Source organism: Cydia splendana, chromosome 2, assembly GCF_910591565.1.
Source record: "Cydia splendana chromosome 2, ilCydSple1.2, whole genome shotgun sequence".
Lineage (NCBI taxonomy): Eukaryota > Metazoa > Arthropoda > Insecta > Lepidoptera > Tortricidae > Cydia > Cydia splendana.
This window is the reverse complement of record NC_085961.1, coordinates 23,140,847-23,164,621: the sequence shown is the minus strand read 5'-3', so window position 1 is coordinate 23,164,621 and position 23,775 is coordinate 23,140,847. Positions and strand designations below refer to the sequence as shown.

At 35.8% G+C, this 23,775-nt stretch overlaps 1 protein-coding gene across 1 annotated transcript; it reads left to right on the top strand.

Annotated features, from left to right (window-relative positions):
• Positions 1-19,036: 19,036 nt before the first annotated feature.
• LOC134806001 (uncharacterized) lies at positions 19,037-22,186 on the top strand. Its single transcript, XM_063779187.1, has 2 exons — positions 19,037-19,134; positions 20,670-22,186. The coding sequence occupies exons 1-2, from the start codon at positions 19,113-19,115 to the stop codon at positions 22,184-22,186; spliced, it is 1,539 nt and encodes a 512-aa protein (XP_063635257.1). The 5' UTR covers positions 19,037-19,112.
• Positions 22,187-23,775: the final 1,589 nt, after the last annotated feature.

Below are 23,775 nucleotides of genomic sequence, written 5' to 3'. Positions count from 1 at the left end.
TATCACATTGACACCATTCCACAAAATAAAAATAAATCTTTTTAGGGTTCCGTACCTCAAAAGGAAAAAACGGAACCCTTATAGGATCACTCGTGCGTCTGTATGTATGTCCGTCTGAATACACAAAATAGTTCTTTACCTATAGATGACAGGAAAACCTATTAGAAATGTGCAGTCAAGCGCGAGTCGGACTTAATGTACGGAACCCTTAATACGCGAGTCCGACTCGCACTTGGCCGGTTTTTTTGAAACTCTTCTTGACGCTTAACCGCTGAACCGATTTCGTTGAAATTTGGTATAGAAATACTTTGCGTCCCGGAACAGGACATAGGATAGATCTTATAACCAAAATCATCTTTTGAAGGTGTGAAAAGTGGCGTGGAAATTTGTACGGGAAATCAATAACCGCTGAACCGATTTATATGAAATTTGGGATGGTCTACATCTTTGATTTAGTTAAAAATGATGAAAAAACATGACTTCAAACCTAAACTTAAACAGTATTAACTTCAAGAAGTCAATTCTGAATTCCCCCTACACCTCATTTCACACCTTTAAAGGATGATTTTTGAGATAACTTATTATATCCTGTCTCGGGACTCAAAATATATGTGTACCAAATTTAAATTAAAACTGTTCAGCAGTTTAAGCGTGAAGAGGAGTTTAAAAGAAAGTATTTTAATAAGTTTATATGTTTTTACTTCGGAATGGTGTCAATGTGATACTTTAACTAAATTTGGTACTGCGAATTTATACGAAAACGATACCAAACATGACCTCGTAGCTTTACTGTTGTAGAAGTCAAAATAAAATTGAGAGCCCTAAATTCTTATTACTTGGCCAAACTTGTGTAGAAGGAAAAGGTAAAATAAAAGTCTTCGGCAGGAATATAAGACACAAATATATATTTTTTTTGCGTTACTATTTCATTCATCAAATATAAACATACCTTGATTATACTATTCTAGTGAGATCCTCATAGATAAACAAAAACATTTACTTAAAAAATTACAAGGTCGAAATGTCACGGAACTTGTGAGAGTAATATGTGAAAAATATAAACTTTTATGACAAAAAAAATCTGGACACAATTTAAGAATCACCCAATTGCGTCGAGGAATCATCTGTATTTTTGCTTGTTTCATTACCTCCTCGCTTCTTTTTTGTCCTTTGTATTCTGTAGCAATTTGTTAGATCTGAAAATAAAGATAACTTGCGTCGTCACGGATGTCGATTTATAGGTTTTAGGGAGTGCAGAATTCGAAAACGATGATCATTTTATAATCCAAGATGGCGGCTACGTATTTTGTCATAAAAGTGGAATCCAAAATAGTCATCATTTTCGAAATCTGCGCCCCCTAAAATCTATAAAACGACATCCATGACGACTTTTATGACATAGTGCATGGCCGCCATCTTGGAATCCAAAATAGTCATCATTTTCGAAATCTGCGCCCCCTAAAACCTACAAAACCATATCCATGACGACTTTTATGACATAGTGCATTGCCGCCATTTTTAAATTGAAAATGTTATCATTTTCGAAATCTGCGCCCCCCAAAACCTATAAAACGACACCCATGACGACTTTTATGACATAGTGCATGGCCGCCATTTTGGATTCCAAAATGGTCATCATTTTCGAAAGCGGGGCCCCCTAAAACCTATAAAACGACATACATGACGACTTTTATGACATAGTGCATGGCCGCCATCTTGGAATCCAAAATGGTCATCATTTTCGAAATCTGCGCCCCCTAAAACCTATAAAACGACACCCATGACGACTTTTATGACATAGTGCATGGCCGCCATTTTGGAATCCAAAATGGTTATCATTTTCTAAATTTGCGCCCCCCAAAACCTATAAAACGACACCCATGACGACTTTTATGACATAGTGCATGGCCGCCATTTCGGATTTCAAAATGGTCATCATTTTCTAAATCGGGGCCCCCTAAAACCTATAAAACGACATCCATGACGACTTTTATGACATAGTGCATGGCCGCCATCTTGGAATCCAAAATGGTTATCATTTTCGAAATCTGCGCCCCCTAAAACCTATAAAACGACACCCATGACGACTTTTATGGCATAGTGCATGGCCGCCATTTTGGATTCCAAAATGGTCATCATTTTCAAAATTGGGGCCCCCTAAAACGTATAAAACGACATCCATGACGACTTTTATGACACAGTGCATGGCCGCCATTTCGGATTCCAAAATGGTCATTATTTTCGAAATCGGCACTCCCTAAAACCTATATATCGACACCCATCTCGACTTTTATGACAAAGTGTTTTGCTACCATCTGCATGCAAGACATTTCTATTATTTTTACGTACAAAAATGGCCCCCTGTCAACTTTCAATCGAGATTTAATCGATAATTTATTCGATTAATATTCAGATTAATTCAATTTCAATCTATGTTAGGTCGACTAAACTAATCGCGATTAAAATTTGAGAATTAACTTTTTTTATTCCATTAATTAGTCGAATAAACAGTTAATCGATTAATGCCCATCTCTGACCACGACATTTTTACACTTTGAGAATATCTGAAAACAAATCAACACAAGGAGCCATTTTGCAAATCCAGTAACATACCAGTAACTTTGTTATTACTTTTGACAGCGCGTGTCATGTGTCAACACAGAGTCGACACAAAGTCGAAACATTGCAACTACTTTGTGACTGCAATATTTCTCAGCCTTAAACCATATTTATACATCATAATTAACAAGTTTCGTAGTATGTAAAGCGTTATTTCTGTTATTTAAGTATAGTATACGCATCGAAGTACTAAAAATGCTTCAAATAATATAGTTATGAACACAGGCACTGAGAAGTAAACAATTTCATTTCTGGCTAAACTAAAACAATGTGGTGGCGCGTTGATAATATTACACTTAGTTTATCAAATCACTCGAGCAGTTTAATTCCCCATAATAATTTAAGTCATATTGTAATATAAATGCAAACAATATATAATTACGTCTTGTAATCCGTTTTAGAGATGGCGTATTAATGTCACTTATTTTTATTTAAGTATTTTTCCATCTGACAGTTTCCATTTGACAGGAACAAAATGAACGAATGAACGAATGATTTTGGCATAAAGTAGTCGCAAACCCGAAACAATGTGTGCACACGGCGACCACACTTTATGTCACTTTGTGTCATGTGTCGACCCTTCCCCATTTCTGGTAACTGTGTCGACACGGCGACGACTCTGCGACTGGAATTGTGACCGAAACAGACGGTGTCGACACAAGATGTGTCAACACCGCGTCGTAACGGCGACTGGAAATGGTTGTATGGGGTGCCGGATGCCGAGCTCCGCGTAGGGCCGAAGGCCCGAAGCGTTACACGAGAGGGGGAAGTTGGAGCTTAAACACGACCCAACACTTTTCCTATTGGGAGTCGCGTTTTGGGAGTCGGGGTGGAGGCTCCGGGCCTTCGGCCCTCCGCCGGGGTCGGCCTTCGGCCTCCCGGCCTGGAGCTCGCCCTTCGGGCTCGCTTAACCTACTTGGAAATTTGACTTTGCCCGTGTCCGCCGCCATTTTGGATTTTTCCAAAAATTTTTTTTGACATATAAATTTTGGGCCCCCAGGCTCACCGCATGCCAAATCTCAGCGCGCTCGGACCAACTTGAAAAAATTAAAAAAAAAGTCGGCCATTTGAATTTTTTTTAATGTAGTTTGTTTTGTCTTGGGGCCCTCTATGATATTTGGTCGAGCACCCCCCACCTATCACGCATCGTTTAAAAGTTGCCATACAAACAAATACTACACGCGATTACATAAAGAATCCCAGGCCGACCAGGTTCGAATCCCGGTTATGTATGATAGATTTTAAAAAAAATTAATGCCATTATTATTAAATCTAAAATCGACGCCATGGTTCCTAAGAACAGATTTCGCTATCTCTTATAGTTTCTGACTTCTCCATACTGACCCATTTGGATTGATCACCCTGTATATATTATTAAATTTGCTTACAAAATTATACGAGAATCGATCGAGAAACGCGATCTTAGAGCAGAACAGACGGACGTGCATAAAAATTGGCTCCTACTGAAACGCTTAGCACGCGCTTTGAACTCGCTAGGTCAAATAAATTTTAGGAGTAACTCGTAGAATTTAAACATTAGGTTAAATCCACTTCGAATCGCATTCATGCGCTAATCGTATAAATAAAATAAAAAATATTTTCGTCACATCACCAGTTGCTTTTTATTCACAAGAATGTGAAAATAATTTGATACAAATTGACTTTGGAGAATAATTTATATTTAATAGCGTTCATTTAGATTTCATTTGTAATCTTTCTTTACAGATTATATTTTCCTCGCGTTTGTGCGAAAAAAATGTGTTTCACCCGGTAGCAAAGTTTATTTACCCTCGTGCTTTAAAGCCCTCGCAACACTCAAACAATAACTTTGACCTCTTGTACAGTGAGCAACAGAGATAGTTGATTCCCCCCCTGCAAACAAATTTCTATGCAGGGGGGTTAGTTATCCCTGCAGCTGACTGTACAACAAATACATTTAGTAAACAAATAAATCCTTGGACCTTTGCTTGCAGCTAAGGCTTGTGAAAATAAAACGTACCTCGAGGAGAGATGAAAACGTTATTTAATCACAGTTAAGGCGAATGAATGAACGAATGGGGTCCATTTCTAAAGTTTCGTGACTAACGTGCTGATCTCTCCTGAAGACGAACCGTTTTGTATATAGTATAGGTACTTACACCACACATCATTAGTTTTAAAGTTTTCATCATTGCATTCTTTATACATACCTAATCATTACATAATATATGTTCCATCATGGCAATTTTTTATCCATCTTCAATAAAGTAGGAGGAGATTAACGAAAAAAGTCCGTGTTATGGTAACAATTTTGCAAACTTTTTATTCAAAAATGAAACAGCTACAAAGGTTCCAAATGCAGGTCGTAAAAACAAACCCTGCAATCAAGCGGCCAAACCTAGATTACAATAGTGCGAGTCTGAATACCAATCCAATATGCATAAATCCAGTGAATATTTAGCCCACTGTTTGTTTAGATTTTCCAATCACATCTCTCGTTAATATGTTTGTACAGATTTTGTCGTGGTCGCAATAATGTATTAATTAATTAATTTAACTTTCTAATACGTTAAGGTAATAAGTAAACATATTATTACGTAGATACAAATGACAATTATGATCACACATTTATCTTTTATCACTGTCGTATGATATGGGCATGACGCATAAGGTAAGAGACGCGTATGAGGTAAGAAAAGTAGCAAACATTATTGTCATAAGATCCACAAACAACAATACAATTTGACGAAAACAAATAAAACGATTTTTGCTGTTATTTAAGATTTTTTCAATGGTTTGTTTATGTCCTTCTGTTCTTAGTGCTTATTTATAAGTTTTGTATTGGTCAAAAGAAAAATTATAGGTACTTAAAAAAATCCATTAAAAACAAAAATGTGAAATGAGAGCCAAGTTCAATTTATAATATGTCTATGTATGTGGAAAATGAGTTATTTACATTGATTACGTATTTTTATTTCAGTCGATTTTTTAACTTTCTTAACATAAATAATAGTAATGTTTTCAGAGTTCCCCTGCGCTATTTTCGCACTTAATTAAAAACTTGCCATTATTTAATAACGATAATCCTAATAATAGCAAACAATAATAAAATTTGTGCAAAATTGTAAAATGAATAGACGGGATCCGATATAGGACAGAATATAACACTTGCGTATTTAACATCGATGCTGTGGAAATATGATCAAACCTAAACCAAAACCAAAGAGCAAACAGAAATCATTTTGTAATGTTGAATCTGAACACCAAACTCGCGTAAAGCGTTGATTGCCGCCCGCTTGGACAATTGTGGCGTGGGCCTCACTGTTTGACAAGTATCTCTCGTTGCATGTTTACATGAAATTTAAAGTTACTTTTCATATCGCGATAGAGGCCTGAATAAAACAACATTAATAGGTGTAAACGTTGTGTCCAATATTTAGACCATAAGGCAATTTTCTTTTATACTTTTTTTAGCTATTTGCAAAATACAACCAGCGTAAATCTGGTAGGCGGGTAGATTATTAGGCGACAATGGATTACTTTTTTTAAGGAAAAGCTGCGCCATTTTCACCGAAATTTTATAGTTTTCTTATACAGAGATTAGGTAAGATATCAATTTCAACAAAAAAATACAAAACAAAAGTTTTACTCATAGCCTGCGAGCAAACAATATATTTTAAGGATCATTCGCGCTCCAATCCCATAAACATGCTAATGTAGTTTTGGATTATTGTAGTTTGATTGTGTCGGAATTAGTATTCATTTAGTGCTAGCCGGTCGGAATGAGAAGCATATTACGTTGCTATGGGATCACGCTGGGGAATCCGATAATAGAGCTTCGTAACTAGCCGGGAACTGTGTTATTTTCACATGAGTTTCTCGTTCCTGCAATAACAGCGAGAAGAGCCTTTAAGTTCTATCGTATCAATGTTGACTTGTGGATGCTTGATTGTCGTATTGTAATTAGCGACTGGAAGATATTATTTACTGTTTTTGGTAATAAAAGAAGAACCTTTTACCTTAGAAAAACTTATTTGCAAGTAAATATTCTTTATTGCACCAATAATACATTTTACATACATGTAAAACTACAAAGAAATTTTAAAGGAAAATAGAACCAGGTAACAACAGGCAGTCTTATCGCGATCTCTTCCAGATAACCTTTGGTTAGCAGGAATTTATTGACTGTATGATGAAATCAATAATCAAGTTTTCATATAGAATTAGTCAAGAAATTATTTTTTGTGCACCACACAATAAATGAACAAAGTATTACAAAAATATCGATTACTACCAGGCAATAACTGGAATTATTCAGTACAGACTAAGATATTGTTATTCTAGAATATATTCTATTAATATTTAATGCATTGTAAAGGTTTACAAATGCTTATACAAATTCTCAGGTCCGAATGTAAAATAAGCTTATTTATTTCATGTGTCCAGAAAGGGTACCTTTGATATAAAATCGTAAACATTCAATTGTCATGAACGGCTTTATCGTAATTAATTAATTAAGTGGCCATGTTATTTTCATATCCGACAAATTTCGAAAGTGTTGTGGGCTTTGAGGTTACGAGAAAGTCTGCATCAATTGCACTGTCATTAGCCGGTATTTAGCCTTTTCCCGATTCTGACTGCGGTTTTCAGTCAATTTGCCGAGTGCATTTCCATCGGCTCACTCAACATCGGAATATGGCCCATCAATTATTTATGAAATTAATTCCATTGGTAAAACAGCACGCGGCATAGGTACGGGATGATAGCGGACGGCGGTCGCCCCCTCGGCGGATCGAACCTGTAAAAAGTATAAACACTCTTCCTTAATTACAAGTTTCATGATTCCATAATTATAACCTAATATAATACAGACAAATAGGTTTAGGTACAAATTACAATCATTCACTAAAATATAACTTATTAATTAAAAAGAGGATAAAAATATACAATTAAGTATAATAATACGTGGCGTATTTTAATAAAAACTTAAAGTTACAAGTCTCGTAGTTACCGAGGATTTAATTGAAATTAATATACTATCCCACTTTAATCAAGTTTCACCAAGCCAAGCATTCGTCATAAGGTGTAATAAAGAAACGCATGCGAGAAAAATTCTTCATATTTTACGTGCGGAGCTATTAAACTAGATTTCATTGAAGCGGAGCTCTTCGGACCTATTCTCCAGGTTTAGGCTGGGTATCTATCTGAGCAGCCTCGATTAGGCAACCAAGCAATTGAAATATCATAGACCGTTGCTAGTACTGAAAATTTAAAACGAATATTTAATTAAGCAAGTAAGTTTTTATATTTTATTAGTAAGCGTTTAATGCAAATGGGCAGCGCGGGAAAATCGAAAACTATAAGAGATACGAAAATTTGTTTTTAAGCGTCACTAGACCGAAATTTGATTGATAAAGCCTCGCACACGGCCGGGAATCACAAATGGTTTAATTTTATTGCCGAAATGGATCATCTAATACACCTACTTTAAATATCAAATGTTAAGAAATAATATATCTACGACAAATTAAAACTGTCAAATTTCGTCATGTACCAGTTGTACCACCAGAACGGTAGGTACCTAGTAGTAGGTAGTGCGATTAATATCATTTTTATTTGTTATTAAAATGCCTCATGGCTCCCAGGAACAGTTTTCGATACCGTGTTTTATATTTTCCCCCATAGTCTGTTCGAGAAACGGAAAACGGTGAAAAATAGAGATAATACTCCTAAAAATACGTGTGCTACCTCATTAGATTCGTAATGATGTCTAGAAAAATGTATTGGAAGCGTGTATTACAGCACACAAAAAATTACAAAAGTTATTAACAAAAAAGGGAGAAAAAAGGTAGATTTTTCTTATTTCCCAAATATCTCAAAAAGTATTAATATTTAAGAAACCAAAATTAATATTATAAAAGAGGAGGATATTTCCAATCAAACATTCCATACTTCGAGAACTGTATCTCCATTATTTATGATTTTTATTCAACGCTGAACACGGCCCTCCGCGCCTCATTTTCGGGAAACGCGCGCGGCGTGAATAAGCGATTACGTAACATTAAATATAATTTTAAAGATATTAAATACTGATTGAAAATAAAAAAAAAAGAATATGGTGCATTTAAAACATGTCAACACATGTAATACATGTAGAAATGTATCTTAAAGTAATTTTTTCAACAAGTTAGGCAATTGTTAATGAACAAAATTTTCTCGAAATTCCTTCTTTATTGAATACGAACAAAAAATGTATAAATAACTATTGTAAAATTTCCTCGCTTTCTAGAGCCCTTTCATGTTTATTAAGATCACGTTATAAAACTTCTGAAAAAAAGAATAGTTTGGTTATAATATTGTTTTATATTTTACAATTTTACCTTGATTTTTCGTTTTTCGTCAATTTTCTATGTTATTCTAAAACTTATTTTAAGCAAAGTATTAACTTTATTAAAACTTTTATAATGTGATCTTATTAAGCATGTTTATGAGAAGGACTCTTTTGACTAGAAAGCGACAAAATTTTACGATAGTTATTTATACATTTTTTTTTCGTTTTCAATAAAGAAGGATGTTCGAGAAAATTTTGTTGATTAACAATTGCATAACTTCTTGAAAAAATAACTTTAAGATAAATTTATACAAGTAGTACATTTGTTAACATGTTTTAAATACACCATAATTATTTTAAATTTTTTAATCAATATTTAATATCTTTAAAATTATATTTAATGTTACGTAATCGTTTATTCAAGCCGCGCGCGTTTCTCGAAATAGTGGCGCGGAGGGCTGTGTTCAGCGTTGAATAAAAAGTATAAATAATGCAGATACAGTTCTGCAAGTATGGAATGATTGATTGGAAATATCCTCCTCTTTTATAATATTAATTTTGGTTTCTTAAATATTAATACTTTATGAGATATTAGGGAAATAAAAAATATCTACTTTTCCCCCCCTTTCTTTGTTTATAACTTTTGATATTTTTTGTGTGCTAATACATGCTTCGAATACATTTTTCTAGACATAATTACGAATCTAATGAGGTATCACACGTATTTTTAGGAGTATTATCTCTATTTTTCACCGTTTTCCGTTTCTCGAACAGACTACCACAGTCTATATTAGAATAAACTGCCTGTACCGTCGCCTCGAATTTGAAGGATGTTTGAAATTAGTCTTTATAGTAAGTATGCTGGCAATGTAAGTATTAGAAGAGGTCCGAGGGAGAAAATGGTCAAACTAGGACTGTTCCAATTAGGACACACCTTTAGTGTCAGCGCCATGTCAGTCACATTTGAATATTACAATCAGTATCCTAAACCATTTTTTTTAATTAAGGCGAAACCAACTATTACCAATTGAGTTTCAACATCTAAACGTTGCATTTAACCTTGATTTTTAAGTTAGTATAACGCATTAAGTTACTATATAGCAAGTTACAGCCGTATTCGAACAATGAGATACGTCAAATACTAGATATTAAAACGATATGGATTGGATATGTCAGTGTCAAACAAGTGTCAAAGGTGACGCTTTTGCTTGAAGAAAAGTCAATTTTGACAGTTGTTTGACACTGACATATCCAATCCATATCGTTTCAATATCTAGTATTTGACGTATCTCATTGTTCGAATACGGCCGTTAGTATTTTACGTTTGTGAATATGACGTCCCCTACCCGAGCCAGCAACGATGCGTGTGCTACGCCGTAGAGCCGTAGCCCGTAGCTAATAGTATTTTGTGCAACAGGTACATAATAAGGGTACTTAAAATTCAAGGGCCAAGAATTTTAAGACCTAATTATGTACCGTTGCACACAATGTTTTTTCTAAGACAGCAGCAATCACCTAAAATTATAAATAAAATCAAAGTAAATATTGGTTTGTATAATTAGATCTTTGCCTAGCTAGAAGTCAGAATCAAAAAATATAAACTTTTTTTTATAACACTTTGATTGCCTATTTTCGTGTATAATATTATGAAAGCGAATGTTTTTGATTTCTCACCCAAAGGCGAAACTGTTTGGGATAAATCTGGTTCCCTAACAATTCCTTCCCACATCAAAATGTGACATCCGACCATTCCGTTCCGAGCAGCGCATTGGTACTAGCCTAGGTCCGACCCGATGATATTTGTTTTGGAAAAAGCTTTGAAAAATAATTACGTCATTAAGTATTATATTTGGTTCCTTGTTTCAATGTTGAATATTTAACCCATTAATACAAGTAATAACGATTTTAAAAAGTTTGTCAAATCACAAATCTAACTCTCACACGATGTGAGTCATGCATCAGGGAGGTATGTACGTTATGATTATGAGTAGTCAGTGGTTACTGATAGTTTATAAGTACTGTGAGCAGTTCGTCACATATGCATATCATGAGATATCCTGACGGGTTTTATTACGCCGCAGACGGACGCGGCCAAGTTAGGGAACGTTTCGCACGACTCCAACTACTTTTAATACCCGGTTACCTTTATAGCGTGGTGTGAGCAGTTAATTTCGCATTTACTGAGGAAATTAAAATACGTATACTAACCGTTCTCATTTTATAAAACTTTTGTAGACGGGAATGACGTTTTTAGAGTTCCGGCGGGGCGTAATAAAATCTTACACCAATGAGCACCTAAGACTATAAAGGTAGGGATAAACTGATCCCATGTACACAACGTATGCAATGCAATGCATCTTTGAAGCATCGAAATCTGGACTCTGAAATTAGTATGCTTAGGAACATATGTACCGTAAAACGGGGTGAGTAGGTTTCGCGGGGAGAGGTGGGTTATGAATGGGGAGAGAAGGTTTGAGAGGGGGGTGAGAAGGGAGTTTAAGGCTACTGCTACAAAAATAATGTATTCCAATTTAAAATGGAGCTATAGTAATACGCATAATAAAAAAAATCGATCCAACAATCTTCCAAAATCACCTTTGTATGAAAACCCCTCTCACCCCAAATACGAGGCACTACGGGGTGAGGTGGGTTTTCCTCTTTATCGTCAAAGTTATGAAATGGAACTACCCAAAATAAAATAAAAACTAAAATACAAACGTCCAGAATACTTATTATATACACCATTCAGTTTTCATATGTAAAAATAAAATTTTATCGAGGTTTGAATTTCAGTTTTGACCCTACTCACCCCATTTTACGGTATGTACTTGCAACGCAACGCACGACAAGTATGTTTCTAAGCATAGGTACAAATTTCAGTGTCCAGATTTCATAACGCATTGAATACGTTGCGTTGCGTGGGTTTGTCCCTACCTTAAATCACGTTGATGCAATTACGAAAAGCTGCACTGCCAAGATATTACAGGTACCTACCTAACTACGATAAAACCGTTTCTCATGTTTAAGTAATAATAATTAACACTTTAGTAGGTCACACGTATCATCGTATATGAACACAATGCGTAAGACATGAGTACTTAGGTTAAGTTCGTCGTGATCTCTACAAGCAATTTTTTATTGCTTTGCATTTTGTTTTGAATAAATACGAATTTAAAAATAAATTATATCCCTATCAAAGCGTTATTCAAAAATATGTCCAAAGCATTCAAAACAAAAAATTAATCTCAAAATTTTTATTTCATAAAATTGATCAAATGGTTACGTATTTTTTGTTATTTTAGATAGTAAAGTCCGTTGTCTTAACATAACTTTCAGTGAAATTAAAAAAAAACAGCATCCCACGGATCTCTATTTGGGACCATAATTATAGTATATTAATTAGGGCATAGTATATTATACGAGTATTGTTCAGTATAAATTATACACCGAGCGCAAGCGAGTCTAACCGCTGTCAAACGTAATAAGTGCTTCTTCAATTACACATAATGATTGGTTACACCTACGTTGGATACCCGGCGTCCATGCCTGTCCTCGGCGAGCAACGAGAATATATGGCTGCAAGGGATAACATAACTGGTCGCGATTCACTCCACAATATTGATTATTCATTAGTTCTTGATGCGACGAGTCACACGATGGAGTGCTAATAGCCAAGCTCTACTGGTCGACCAAGATTGTTTTGTTAGTCGTCGCATCATTATTTTGTGTTATTATTTTATATGTAGCATACTGAATGCATACTGACTATACAGAGTGGCCCAAAAATACGTTGACAAACTACTGCGGCATATTGTTGATAATTTAAACAAGCGTTTGCGTTGTGTATCAAGGCCAAAAGTATAATATTCTTAAGATAATACGGTTTGTTTTAGTTAACTTATTGTATTTTTAACTTTTAATGATGTTTTATAAAATATGTCATCATCATCATAATTTTTTTTTTGTCAACGTATTATTGGGCTAATCTGTAAAAATTGTTTACAAATGGTCAGTTGAAATTAAAGCTGTTAGTATTTAGTTCATTAGGTCAAGGCTTAGTTAAGAAGGTCTCATCCGGATTGACTTGAAGTTTGCTAAGCTCGTTAAACTTAATTGCTGGCTACAGAGGGTGCTTGTAATATCCGGATCCGACTGACAGGTTGTTGTAATTAGGTTGGTAGTCTGTAGTTTATCTTTCTCCCTAGCTTCAAGTTGTTAACGACGTAAACAAAAAAAATAGACAACTTTTTTTTATCATAATCTAGAATTCGAACTTAAATCCATCTGTCAGCTGGAACCTAAGTGATTGCAAAAACCAATGTAAATAGTATTTAAGCAAAAATGCATTAGTTATTAGAATCAGAAATAAGTAAGTAGCTACTTCATTTAAAAATTACTATAAATGTGACTCCATATGACTTAAAAATGATTATAATGTATTGCCATAAATTATTTTATTTTGGTTTACTTATACATATGTATTTATCTCTACGACAGAACCCAAAAACTACCCTCAGCACTTGCAGTCGACTACCTAAATGCAATTTGTTGATATGTCGGCAGAAAAAAAAGTGTGAATGCTCGGTGTTTTGCTCAGTGAAATTAGCTGCCAATAGCAAAGCCCGTACTATTATAAGTTAGTTCATTGTTACAGTGTTTTTAGAACTCGCGCGGAAAGCATTGAGCCTGTATTTATGATTAACTAGGCAAAAATACGTGCTCGTATATTTTCAGAAAAGTGGGGTAGATTGTTGGTATACTGGCAATGGCTAGGTCAGAGTTAACTATGGAAAGATCTTAATAAAATAATATTTTGAGAATGTTCTTACCAATAATTTAACTTAACTAGAATAATATTAAGTTCACTAGTTTTTGAAAATGTAGTCTTTTTAAACACATTAAATGAAATACCGTAAGACGTTTCGATTATACATATTTATTTGAAAGATTACCCTACAAATGGCGCTACAAAATTTAGTTAGTTGAAGTGATCATTTTTATATTGAGTACCACCACCTAACTCAAATTCTTTGGATGGACGGAATAATAAAACATATCACCGATGACCTATTTCTCATGAAAACAGATAAAATCGTTATGTATTCAAGTGTTTAAACAGTGCAGCCGAAATGATAACAAACGCAGTGTGATCTGATCTCAGGGCAGCGTGCAGCGGCGCGGCGAGATCCCGTGCGCCCCGGCCCCGACACGCACGGCTCCGCGCGGTTTGCGCAGGACTTACCCGCTATACTAATATGTTTGTCATATCCCACCACCCCTGACAATACACTAAGGATGACGACGCTAGTTTGGTTATATAGTTCTGCGTGCATGCGAAGTGATTTCTTTGTAAATTGTATTGTCTCTACAGGATGTATGGTACAATCATCATGTATTTTTGTATTGGTAAAATGTAATATTCCACGCACTACAAACGAAGGTAGACCTTTGGATCTGTTATTACAAACAATTATATTGTATTGTATCATCACCCGACGAAATACGTTCGCCGCTACATCTCGAACGACCGCTCAAACCCATTTAAAAAATTGCTCCTTGAATAGAAACATGAATAGATAAAAAAGTAGATAAGGAGATATTTTTTTAACTACTATTTTGGTTACTGGTTGTTCTTAAAAAGTGCAGGAATGGAGACCAATTTATCCCCATAGTTGGTTTCTATACACAATTACACGTATTACACAATTTTCAAACTTTTTATTGCCCTCATTTCTGGCTACCTATAGTCCATACCTGCCTATGTGCGTACGCCACTCTCCCTTCCTTTCCAACCAAGAAATTAATATTCTATAGCCACCAAATTACACCAAAGATTTAAAACGAACCAGATGCTTATTGCAATGCACATCGCGCGTCCTATAATCGTGGCAACTGCGCACGGGCATAAAAATGCACGTGTTTACGGATGCCGCAGGCCAATATCCACCAGACTGATTGCTTCTTTACTGTTACACGATAAAATTTTACTACACACCCATAAAATGTACCCGACGACCCGCGGGACCTAGTAGCTAATATATTTAAAACTGCACTGTAAACTGTAACTAACCTTTATAAAACATTGAACGTTAAACTGAATCGTATAAAATAAATCCTTACTGGCTGCATTTTGTAGATTCCACTATTAAATTAGGAATTTGCTCTTGTTATTTATACTTACCACATTGGCAAACAAGCATACGACGCGTCTAATGTTAAGCGGTCGCCGTAGACTTTGGACGCATCGCCTGCAACTCTAGATGTTATCGAGGGAATGCATGTTGCCAACCCTTTAAAACCTGCACTGTATTGCAGGGAGTTATTTTAAGGATCCCATACTGTAGTCCCTCGAAAAAACCTCGGTAGGGTCACATCTAGAAAAATAAACACTTCTCAGTTTTAATCAATTTTTACAAATATTTTGGGTGCTATATGGCATGTACATATGCGTAAATTTAATTGTTAATCATCACTCCGACTACCTAACGTAGAGGGTAAAGTAATATTAGTTATTGTATACTTTTTATGTTCTAGTTAGAATTTAATTCAATACTATAAATATTCAGTACGAACTGAATATTTTATTGCGTTTCATGTGTACAGAGGATCATATGAATAAATACAGTCTCAACATGAACCCTGCAAGGGTATAGCAACATAAAGTATCAAAAAATAAATTAAATATTAATACTTGTATTATAAAATAACTAAACATCTTATTCTCACTTAATTAATCTTGTATAATCAATATCCTTTACTAATTAAAAGACGCTTTAATTGCAATTTAAATCTAAGTATGTAAATGTATATTTGATTCCATCTGTACTGTCTTAGGAATTTTGTTGAATATATTAAAATCAAAATATATTATTAAACTATAGGTAAATAATTATATAGAGATTGTTTCCGATCTATTTAACAATTTGTTAAGGTTTTGGTATGATCAGAATCACAACCTCAAAATATAGTGTAGATGTTCTGTAGCACTAGCACTAAATGCGAGAAGCGCTGGTGGCCTAGCGGTAAGAGCGTGCGACTTTCAATCCGGAGGTCGCGGGTTCAAACCCCGGCTCGTACCAATGAGTTTTTCGGAACTTATGTACGAAATATCATTTGATATTTACCAGTTGCTTTTCGGTGAAGGAAAACATCGTGAGGAAACCGAACTAATCCCAATAAGGCCTAGTTTCCCCTCTGGGTTGGAAGGTCAGATGGCAGGCGCTTTCGTAAAAACTAGTGCCTACGTCAAATTATGGGATTAGTTGTCAAGCGGACCCCAGGCTCCCATGAGCCGTGGCAAAATGCCGGGATAACGCGAGGAAGAAGAGTTCGGCAGGACTAAATGACCATTTGATATGAAATAAAATATGAAGTCACTTTCTGGCTTAACTTCTGTTCTGGTGATTTGACTGAACAACAGAATAATAATATTTAGGTATTCAAAAGTATTCTACGCCGTATTCTGTCCTACATGTTTGATAACTAAGGCCCACTTGCACCATCCCACTAACCCGGGGTTAAGCGGTTAAACCGTTAACCCAGTATCAAATTGTACTGGTAACCATGGTAACTCCTGGTTCAACCGGTTAACCCGGGTTAGTGGGATGGTGCAAGTGCGCCTAACAGATTTTATAAAATTTATACAAACGGCACAAAAAGTCAGCGGCTGTTGCACAGCCCGCCGAACCGTTCAAATCGTTTAGTAAACCCCGAATAGGTTGTGTACAAGTGAGGTACAACCATTTTAATCAAATGGAAATGGAACAAAGTGAAAATGTACACCTCAATTATTCCAACGTGCGCGTAGACAAATAACCACGTGTCAACGTGACCCTCGCCAATATTCTGTGGACGGTTAACACTGTTAACAAACATTTTCCATTCTATGCGCTAGCGGATACTAACAAATAACTAGAACGAGTAATGAGTAGGATCATGAAGTAGGTATAAACCAATAAGTAAATTGTGCTTTATAGATTATTTAAGTATCAACAGAAAATGTAGATGGCAAAATGTGACGCAAAGCTAAAAACAGACTTAAGGGGCCACAAATTACCAGTTTGCCGGAGGTTGTGATATCAGCCTATCAGTTAAACGCAAAAGGTGACAGTTCCGAACAACTGACAGGCTGATATCGTCCGGCGAGCTGGTAATCTGTGGGTCTCTTTAATAAAGATTTTGTTGTTTAACGCAATTGGTTGGTCCTACTTAGCCCTAGGTATAACAAGCGACGTTCAGTATAAAATAAAAATAAATAAAATAAAATTCTTTTATTTCAGTCAGTATTCTTTTATTTTAGTATGACTTACAAGTTTCCTTCGTCATAAATTGTATAATTAATACGATAGTCTCGCAAACCAATTTTGGCAGTACAAAAAGGCGGCAAACTAAAAATTGAAAGTCTTATTAAGCTTTAGGTACTCTAATGATTTTTCGTATTTTTGCACTCATGGTTCAAAAGTTATACGGAACTCACGGAAGGTGACCCTTTTTTTTCTTTGCATAAGTAGCTACAGCTTGGCAAAAAAGAGTAGAAATTAAAAAGTGGCAACACTGTAGTGTCGTCCCGTTTTCTTATACTTATTGGTTTGAAAGGGACGACACTACAGTGTTGCCACTTTTTGATTTGTACTCTTTTTTGCCAAGCTGTAGTATTTCCGAAAATATTGACATAGTTAAAAATGGTTTTTGAAGACGTTCATTCGTTTTGAACAACACATAGTGTTATTTAAAGCGACAGACAGACATAGGTTCGGATAAGGCGAAAATATAAGAGTTTCCATGTATGCAGTTGCCTAATACTTATAAAACCTTTAAAACGGTAAAATGTTCAAATTAAACACTATATACTATTAATAGACAACTCTATTGACGAGTCCATAAAGCGAGTCAATAAAACAAAGGTTTCTTCCGTGGTTCCGGCTGCGCTGCACGCTCCGACTATCTCCAATAAAACACAAATACCTCAGCGATTGAAATGCGGCAGGAACGAGCTGTTTACTTGATGCCGCCGCCGCAGCAGCCAACTTAACGGCGCCCAAGATTGCTTTTTTCAATGTCCACTCACTTGTAAATTGCTATTGCGTAAATTAAAAATGTTATTGGGTTTCAATGTTGAATGCAGCTGGTAAAAGTTAAGGTTTATTTCTTACACTCAAGAGCAATGAAAACAGGTGTACTTTGTGTCGTAATCCTCTACAAACTATTCCCGTTTTTGGAGGTATGGTAGAGTTGTTAATAATCTCGAAAAATAATCCAAATATTAATATGAATGAATATAGTCATTTACACCACTATTTGTATATTACGTACTAGTAGTACCTTCATTAATGTTGTGGAGGTCAGGTGCAAATTAAATAACGAAAACAGGGTGAACATAATTTTTTAGCCCCCGACGCTAAACACCCTGTTTGACGTCAATGTCTGTCTTTCTGTCTGCCTGTGGCATTGTAGGTCTCAAACGGATGGACCGATTTCGATGCAGATTTTTACGTGAAAGTGTGGTGTTTCTTTGTTTTGATAAAAATCGATCCAGCATTTTGAAAAGTATCAGCTCTTTTCCAAAATGATAAAAGGCATTTTTGGCATAAAATGGTTATATACCCCAATGGATATTACGAGTGCCATAGCCTCCTAAGGCCCAGCCATACAAATGAACAATCCAAAAATTGCTCCTGTAATTTGAGCCTATAGTGTAGGAAATAGAGTTGATTTTGCGTTGTTGGAAAATTGAACGAAACTAAGGAAAAGCGACTTTGTTCCAAATATATAGGATTTAAATTTTATCGAACTGAATAGGTGCTATAGGTAGGACATTGGGCCTAAGGATAGGTTAGGTTAAAAAGCTTGAAATAAATATAAAATAATAAAATATAAAAACCCCCTATACGCAGAAAATAATTATAATAAACAACTAACCCTTAAAAAGTTAAAAAAAATATATGTATCTTTTATCAGTTGTTAGAACCCAAAGTATAGATTTTTCGCATCATAATAGCTAATATAAAATACGCAATCATTCTGTAAACGGTAAAATAGCAATTAGTTCTGTCTGGCGCATTAGTAGTGTTTACAGCAAATGAAAGTTAATGAAGTTGGAATTAAAGCGATAACACAAATTAATCAGGAGCCGAGAATAATTGAGGCAATATAAAGTGCGATTCGCGCGAGCCGCCCGAAATCGATGGCCATGGAGCCAACTGTGTGTAAGTAGCTTGAATCAGTATACTTTATTTGATACCGTAAAATGGGGTGAGTAGGTGCAAAACTGACATTCAAACCTCGATAACATTTTATTTTTACATATGCAAACTGAATGGTGTATATGTCGTAGTCAGATCGTATAATCCGCCGTATTACATTACGGCTAGCCGTTATCAAAAACAGGGGCGTTTTGAAATGCGGCGGTTCGACGATTAGCCGGATTGTCATTGCGATACGTTCTTCAATAAGGCGGCCAACGTTTAGCCGCATCGTACTACTATTTTAGATTGTAGAGTGACCAGTTCTTTCGGTCGCCTACGTAACCGGAGTTTGACAATGTTTGCAATTTAATTTATTTTTACCATGGTCCCACCGCACTACATGTGTTTCTTTTCCAAAACATTTCCTTCACAACTTAAATAGACGGAGCCCCGCAAGCGGGGCTCCTATTTCTGGGCGGTTTGCCCTTCGGGCATCTGAAGCTACCTAACGAACCTAACCTACTTCCCTACCTACGCTTTTTTCCCCAAAGTGTAATGTTTTCACGGACGTCTCACTAAATCAATAGGTAGGTAGGTTAGGTTCGTTAGGTAGCTTCAGATGCCCGAAGGGCAAACCGCTCAGAAATAGGAGCCCCGCGAAGCGGGGCTCCGTCTAGTTAAGTTGCGAAAGAAATGTTTTTTGAAAAGAAACAGTCCGACGAACTCCAGATTTGATGGACACCCCAGCGTTTGTCAGGCAGCGCCACGGGTGTTAAAAATGGGAACTAAAAACTGTCAAAGCGGCGGCTAATGACTCGCTGTATTACATTACGGCTAGCCGTGTTGAAGAACGTATGGCGCCGAATACATTCCGGCGGATTCTCATTCAGCCGCATTCAATCCGGCTAATCGTTAAACCGCCGCATTTCAAAACGCCCCTGTTTTTGAAAACGGCTAGCCGTAATGTAATACGGCGGATTATACGATCCGACTGCGACATATATAATAAGTGTTCCGGACGTTTGTATTTTAGTTTTTATTTTATTTTGGGTAGTTCCATTTCATAACTTTGACGATAAACAGGAAATCCCACCTCACCCCGTAGTCCCTCGTATTTGGGGTGAGTTGGGTTTTCATACAAAGGTGATTTTGGAAGATTGTTGGATCGATTTTTTTTATTATGAGTATTACTATAGCTCCATTTTACATTGGAATACATTATTTTTGTAGCAGTAGCCTTAAAATCCCATCTCATCCCCCTTTCATCCCTTCTCTCCCCATTCATAACCCAACTCTCCCCGCGAAGCTACCTACTATCCATTACTGTAGTTATTTGTTTTCTTTTCATTGATTGTATTAAGTACCTAATCGTCGGGTTATGAATACTTAACTAAGGCCCACGTGCACCATCCCACTAACCCGGGGTTAAGCGGTTAAACAGTTAACTTAGTGTCAAATTGTACTGGTAACCATGGCAACTCCAGGATTAACCGGTTAACCCCGGGTTAGTGGAATGGTGCAGGTGGGCATAAATTATGTTTTTATATAACTTTCAGTTGTCATCGCTCTGATCGTGATTGGAAATATAAAAAATTGTGTGTCAGTGGAGAATAATACCACACGAGAGAAAAATCCTATAGAAAATTTCAATGAAATGATAGAACAACTAATTGCAAGAACTGAGAGAAATCATACACCAGCTCCAACCGAAGAAACAATCATGAACCAAAATCAGAAACCAAAGAATGCACAAAAACCATCAACTGAAAAACAAATGTGGCAGGTGTTAACCACAAGAGCAGTTCCAAATGCGGACAGTGCAGATGCAAGTGTAAAATCTACTGAACATGATTTAAATAATAAAAACTCTAAAATCATTTACGTAAACAATTTTCCTTTGAACAAGTCTTTAGAACAAGCCAAAGATGGCAAAATAGATAGTGAAAATAAAACGCCACTTCCTTTTTTTGGCCATGACGACAATAATATACCTGATAGTACAAATTTAAAACCAAGCTTTAACAATAACGGAAATATGTATGAAAGAACTGAGCCACAATATAATTTGGAATCATTAGAAGATAGTAATAAACTACCGTGGTTTAATTATAAAGAAAGATTTGAAGATCTGCCACCTAGACGTAGTTTAAGTGCCAATGTACCTCCTAACCATAACCCGACGGATCATGGTTTAGGGGTTGTTGTTAAGGAGGAAATAGTTTTTGAAATTGAAGACGAAAAACCACCTGAATCTTCAAATCCTCCAGTAAAGATTCGTATGCACACTACAACGCCAAAACCAAAGCCATCGACTAAGCCCAAAATCAAAGGGAAAAATATGACTATTACATATCTTCCGTTTTTTTCAGGTTTAAGAAATGTCTCGGGTAATATCACAGATAAATCGAAAATTAACGGATTCACTCATATGAAAACCCAGACATCTAAAGGCAGGCCTCCAATTGCAGGTGCAATTCTAAACAAAAATCAATTTAATATTCCACCACAACTGCTAAGGCATGCCGAGGATAATTTAAAACTGCAGACAGAATTTAAGAAATTGAATGATAAAATTAATAAACTTCAAGAGATCCTGAATAAAACTCTTGGTAAGAAGGATGAACCCACGTCTCGTAATTTACAAGTATCAAATAAAGACCCCAAATTGCCTGAGCTGCATGACAAACCGCACACTGAGGCTGATGTTTTAAGAACTGGTGGTTCTGATGTAGGCCATCTAAATTTAGCAAAAACTTTTACAAATCCAAGTGCCATATCAGTAAGTCACAATACTACACCACTTATTTTAAATTCAAAACAAGGAATGGTGGAAAACGAAATATTGAGGAAAAAAATCACACCGCCCTTACCACCGATTTTACTGAATGAAGCTCCGTTAATAGAACCAAAGATGTTGCAAAGACGTTTGCTGCTACTTAAATTGGCAAATATTGCAAAATTGAATCGACATGTGCATATGTTAAGCAAAGTGAGAAAAAAAACCAAATATATCTATCCCGTGCCTGTCTATCGTCGGCGAGTAATTCTAAAACCGCTTGCGAGAATTCTGTAAAAAAACAGCCCTTGTCTTGGAATTCGTCAACGAACACCCCATTCATTACATACATTTTGGCCACCTGGATGTCCTAGTTTATCACAAAGCTGCTCGTAAATTATAAAGAGCAACCATAGAAAAAGTGCGGAGTTTTAATCTACCCTACATACTCAATAAATGTATTAACCTAAACCTATTTGACGCTCACACCGTGATACCAGAAAAAGTAGCCACGTTACTCAAACAATTTCTTGTAAGTACATATATCTATCACCACATGACATTCTTATGACATGAGTGGCTATCTAAATTTCAATATTTACACAATAAATTTGGATACTTTAGATTTTAGAAAGATGAAAATACACAAAAGGTGAGATTTACGAAACAAAACATTCAATGATAAAATAAATGGTTTACCTACTTAATAAATTAAAATTTTAAGACATTGCCGATTCTCTGATTGCTTTACCAGAAATTGATGATTTTGCATATCTATATTTATTTGGCATTTGTTGGGGTACCTATGGCTATAACAAAATGGATTTTGATTGGTACAGCCAGCATCAAAAGTAGCGGATCAGACTATGTGTCAAAAGTATCTGTCATTCTCTAATAAATAACTACTAAGTACATAGATATAATAATATACAGAGATACCTTCCAAGCGAGCTGTCAGTGGGACCACTTTTGTTTAGTGTACGATTAACAATGTGGCCCACCTTGCTGTAGCCATGTCGATAAAGTCATATCGATAAACTATCGACATTTCTTGCAATTTTAATTTTACTTCAAAGGTTTAACGATACCTAAAATGAACAAAACCGCTTTTATTCTTTGTTGTGGTTATCAGATCACAATTTTATCCTCACGCCCCAGCAGGGAACCAAGGCAAAGTTCAGATATTTAATTAAAATACATAAATACCTACTAAAATATGTGTTCCGCAATAATTGAATTATTTTATTATATTCTAATATATTCATTATCCATTAGCATTTCAATTATGTTTATGTTTAACGAAGATATTGAAGCTTCAATTAATCGCTATTGCGTTCCGCTGTGTAGCGTTTATCGATATATAACATGATTAAAATCGAATTTTCACATCCCTAAAAGAGCACACATATACGTTTTTACGCACACATACACAACCTGGGTCTACCTAAAAAGGGGACACCTGGATTTGAAGTCCATCTTGTCAACAGTATGGTTGTCCTTTTTTGACAAACGGCATTTTTAAAAGAGCAAGGAGAGAGAAATGATACTAGTTGCTGCGCCGTGAAAGAGAAAAGACAGCGTTGGGGCCTTGACTAAGTAGAACATAATTGTTCTACTACACAATAATCTAATGATTGTGACAGATATTTTTGAGCGCGAACTGTAGATATATATCCTCTATTTGGAAAGGTATTTTGGGGTGGTAGATACTTTTCGCACGTAGTTACATTCACTACTTAATACCTATTGATGCTGACTGTATTCCCGGGAGTTATTTTTATATCTATAAATTGGCAAGCACTTAACTGTTTACAACTACAGTCACTAAAATGGACTACAACCTGTTAATGAAGTTAGTCATAATTAGAGCGTGTTATTCGGAACCC

Bases quoted from the DNA above. Each gene is read 5' to 3' on its own strand.
- LOC134806001 (XM_063779187.1), top strand. From the start codon at position 19,113: ATGGCCATGGAGCCAACTGTGT. The intron at 19,135-20,669 runs GTAAGTAGCTTG...TATAACTTTCAG, and splicing joins GGCCATGGAGCCAACTGTGT to TTGTCATCGCTCTGATCGTG.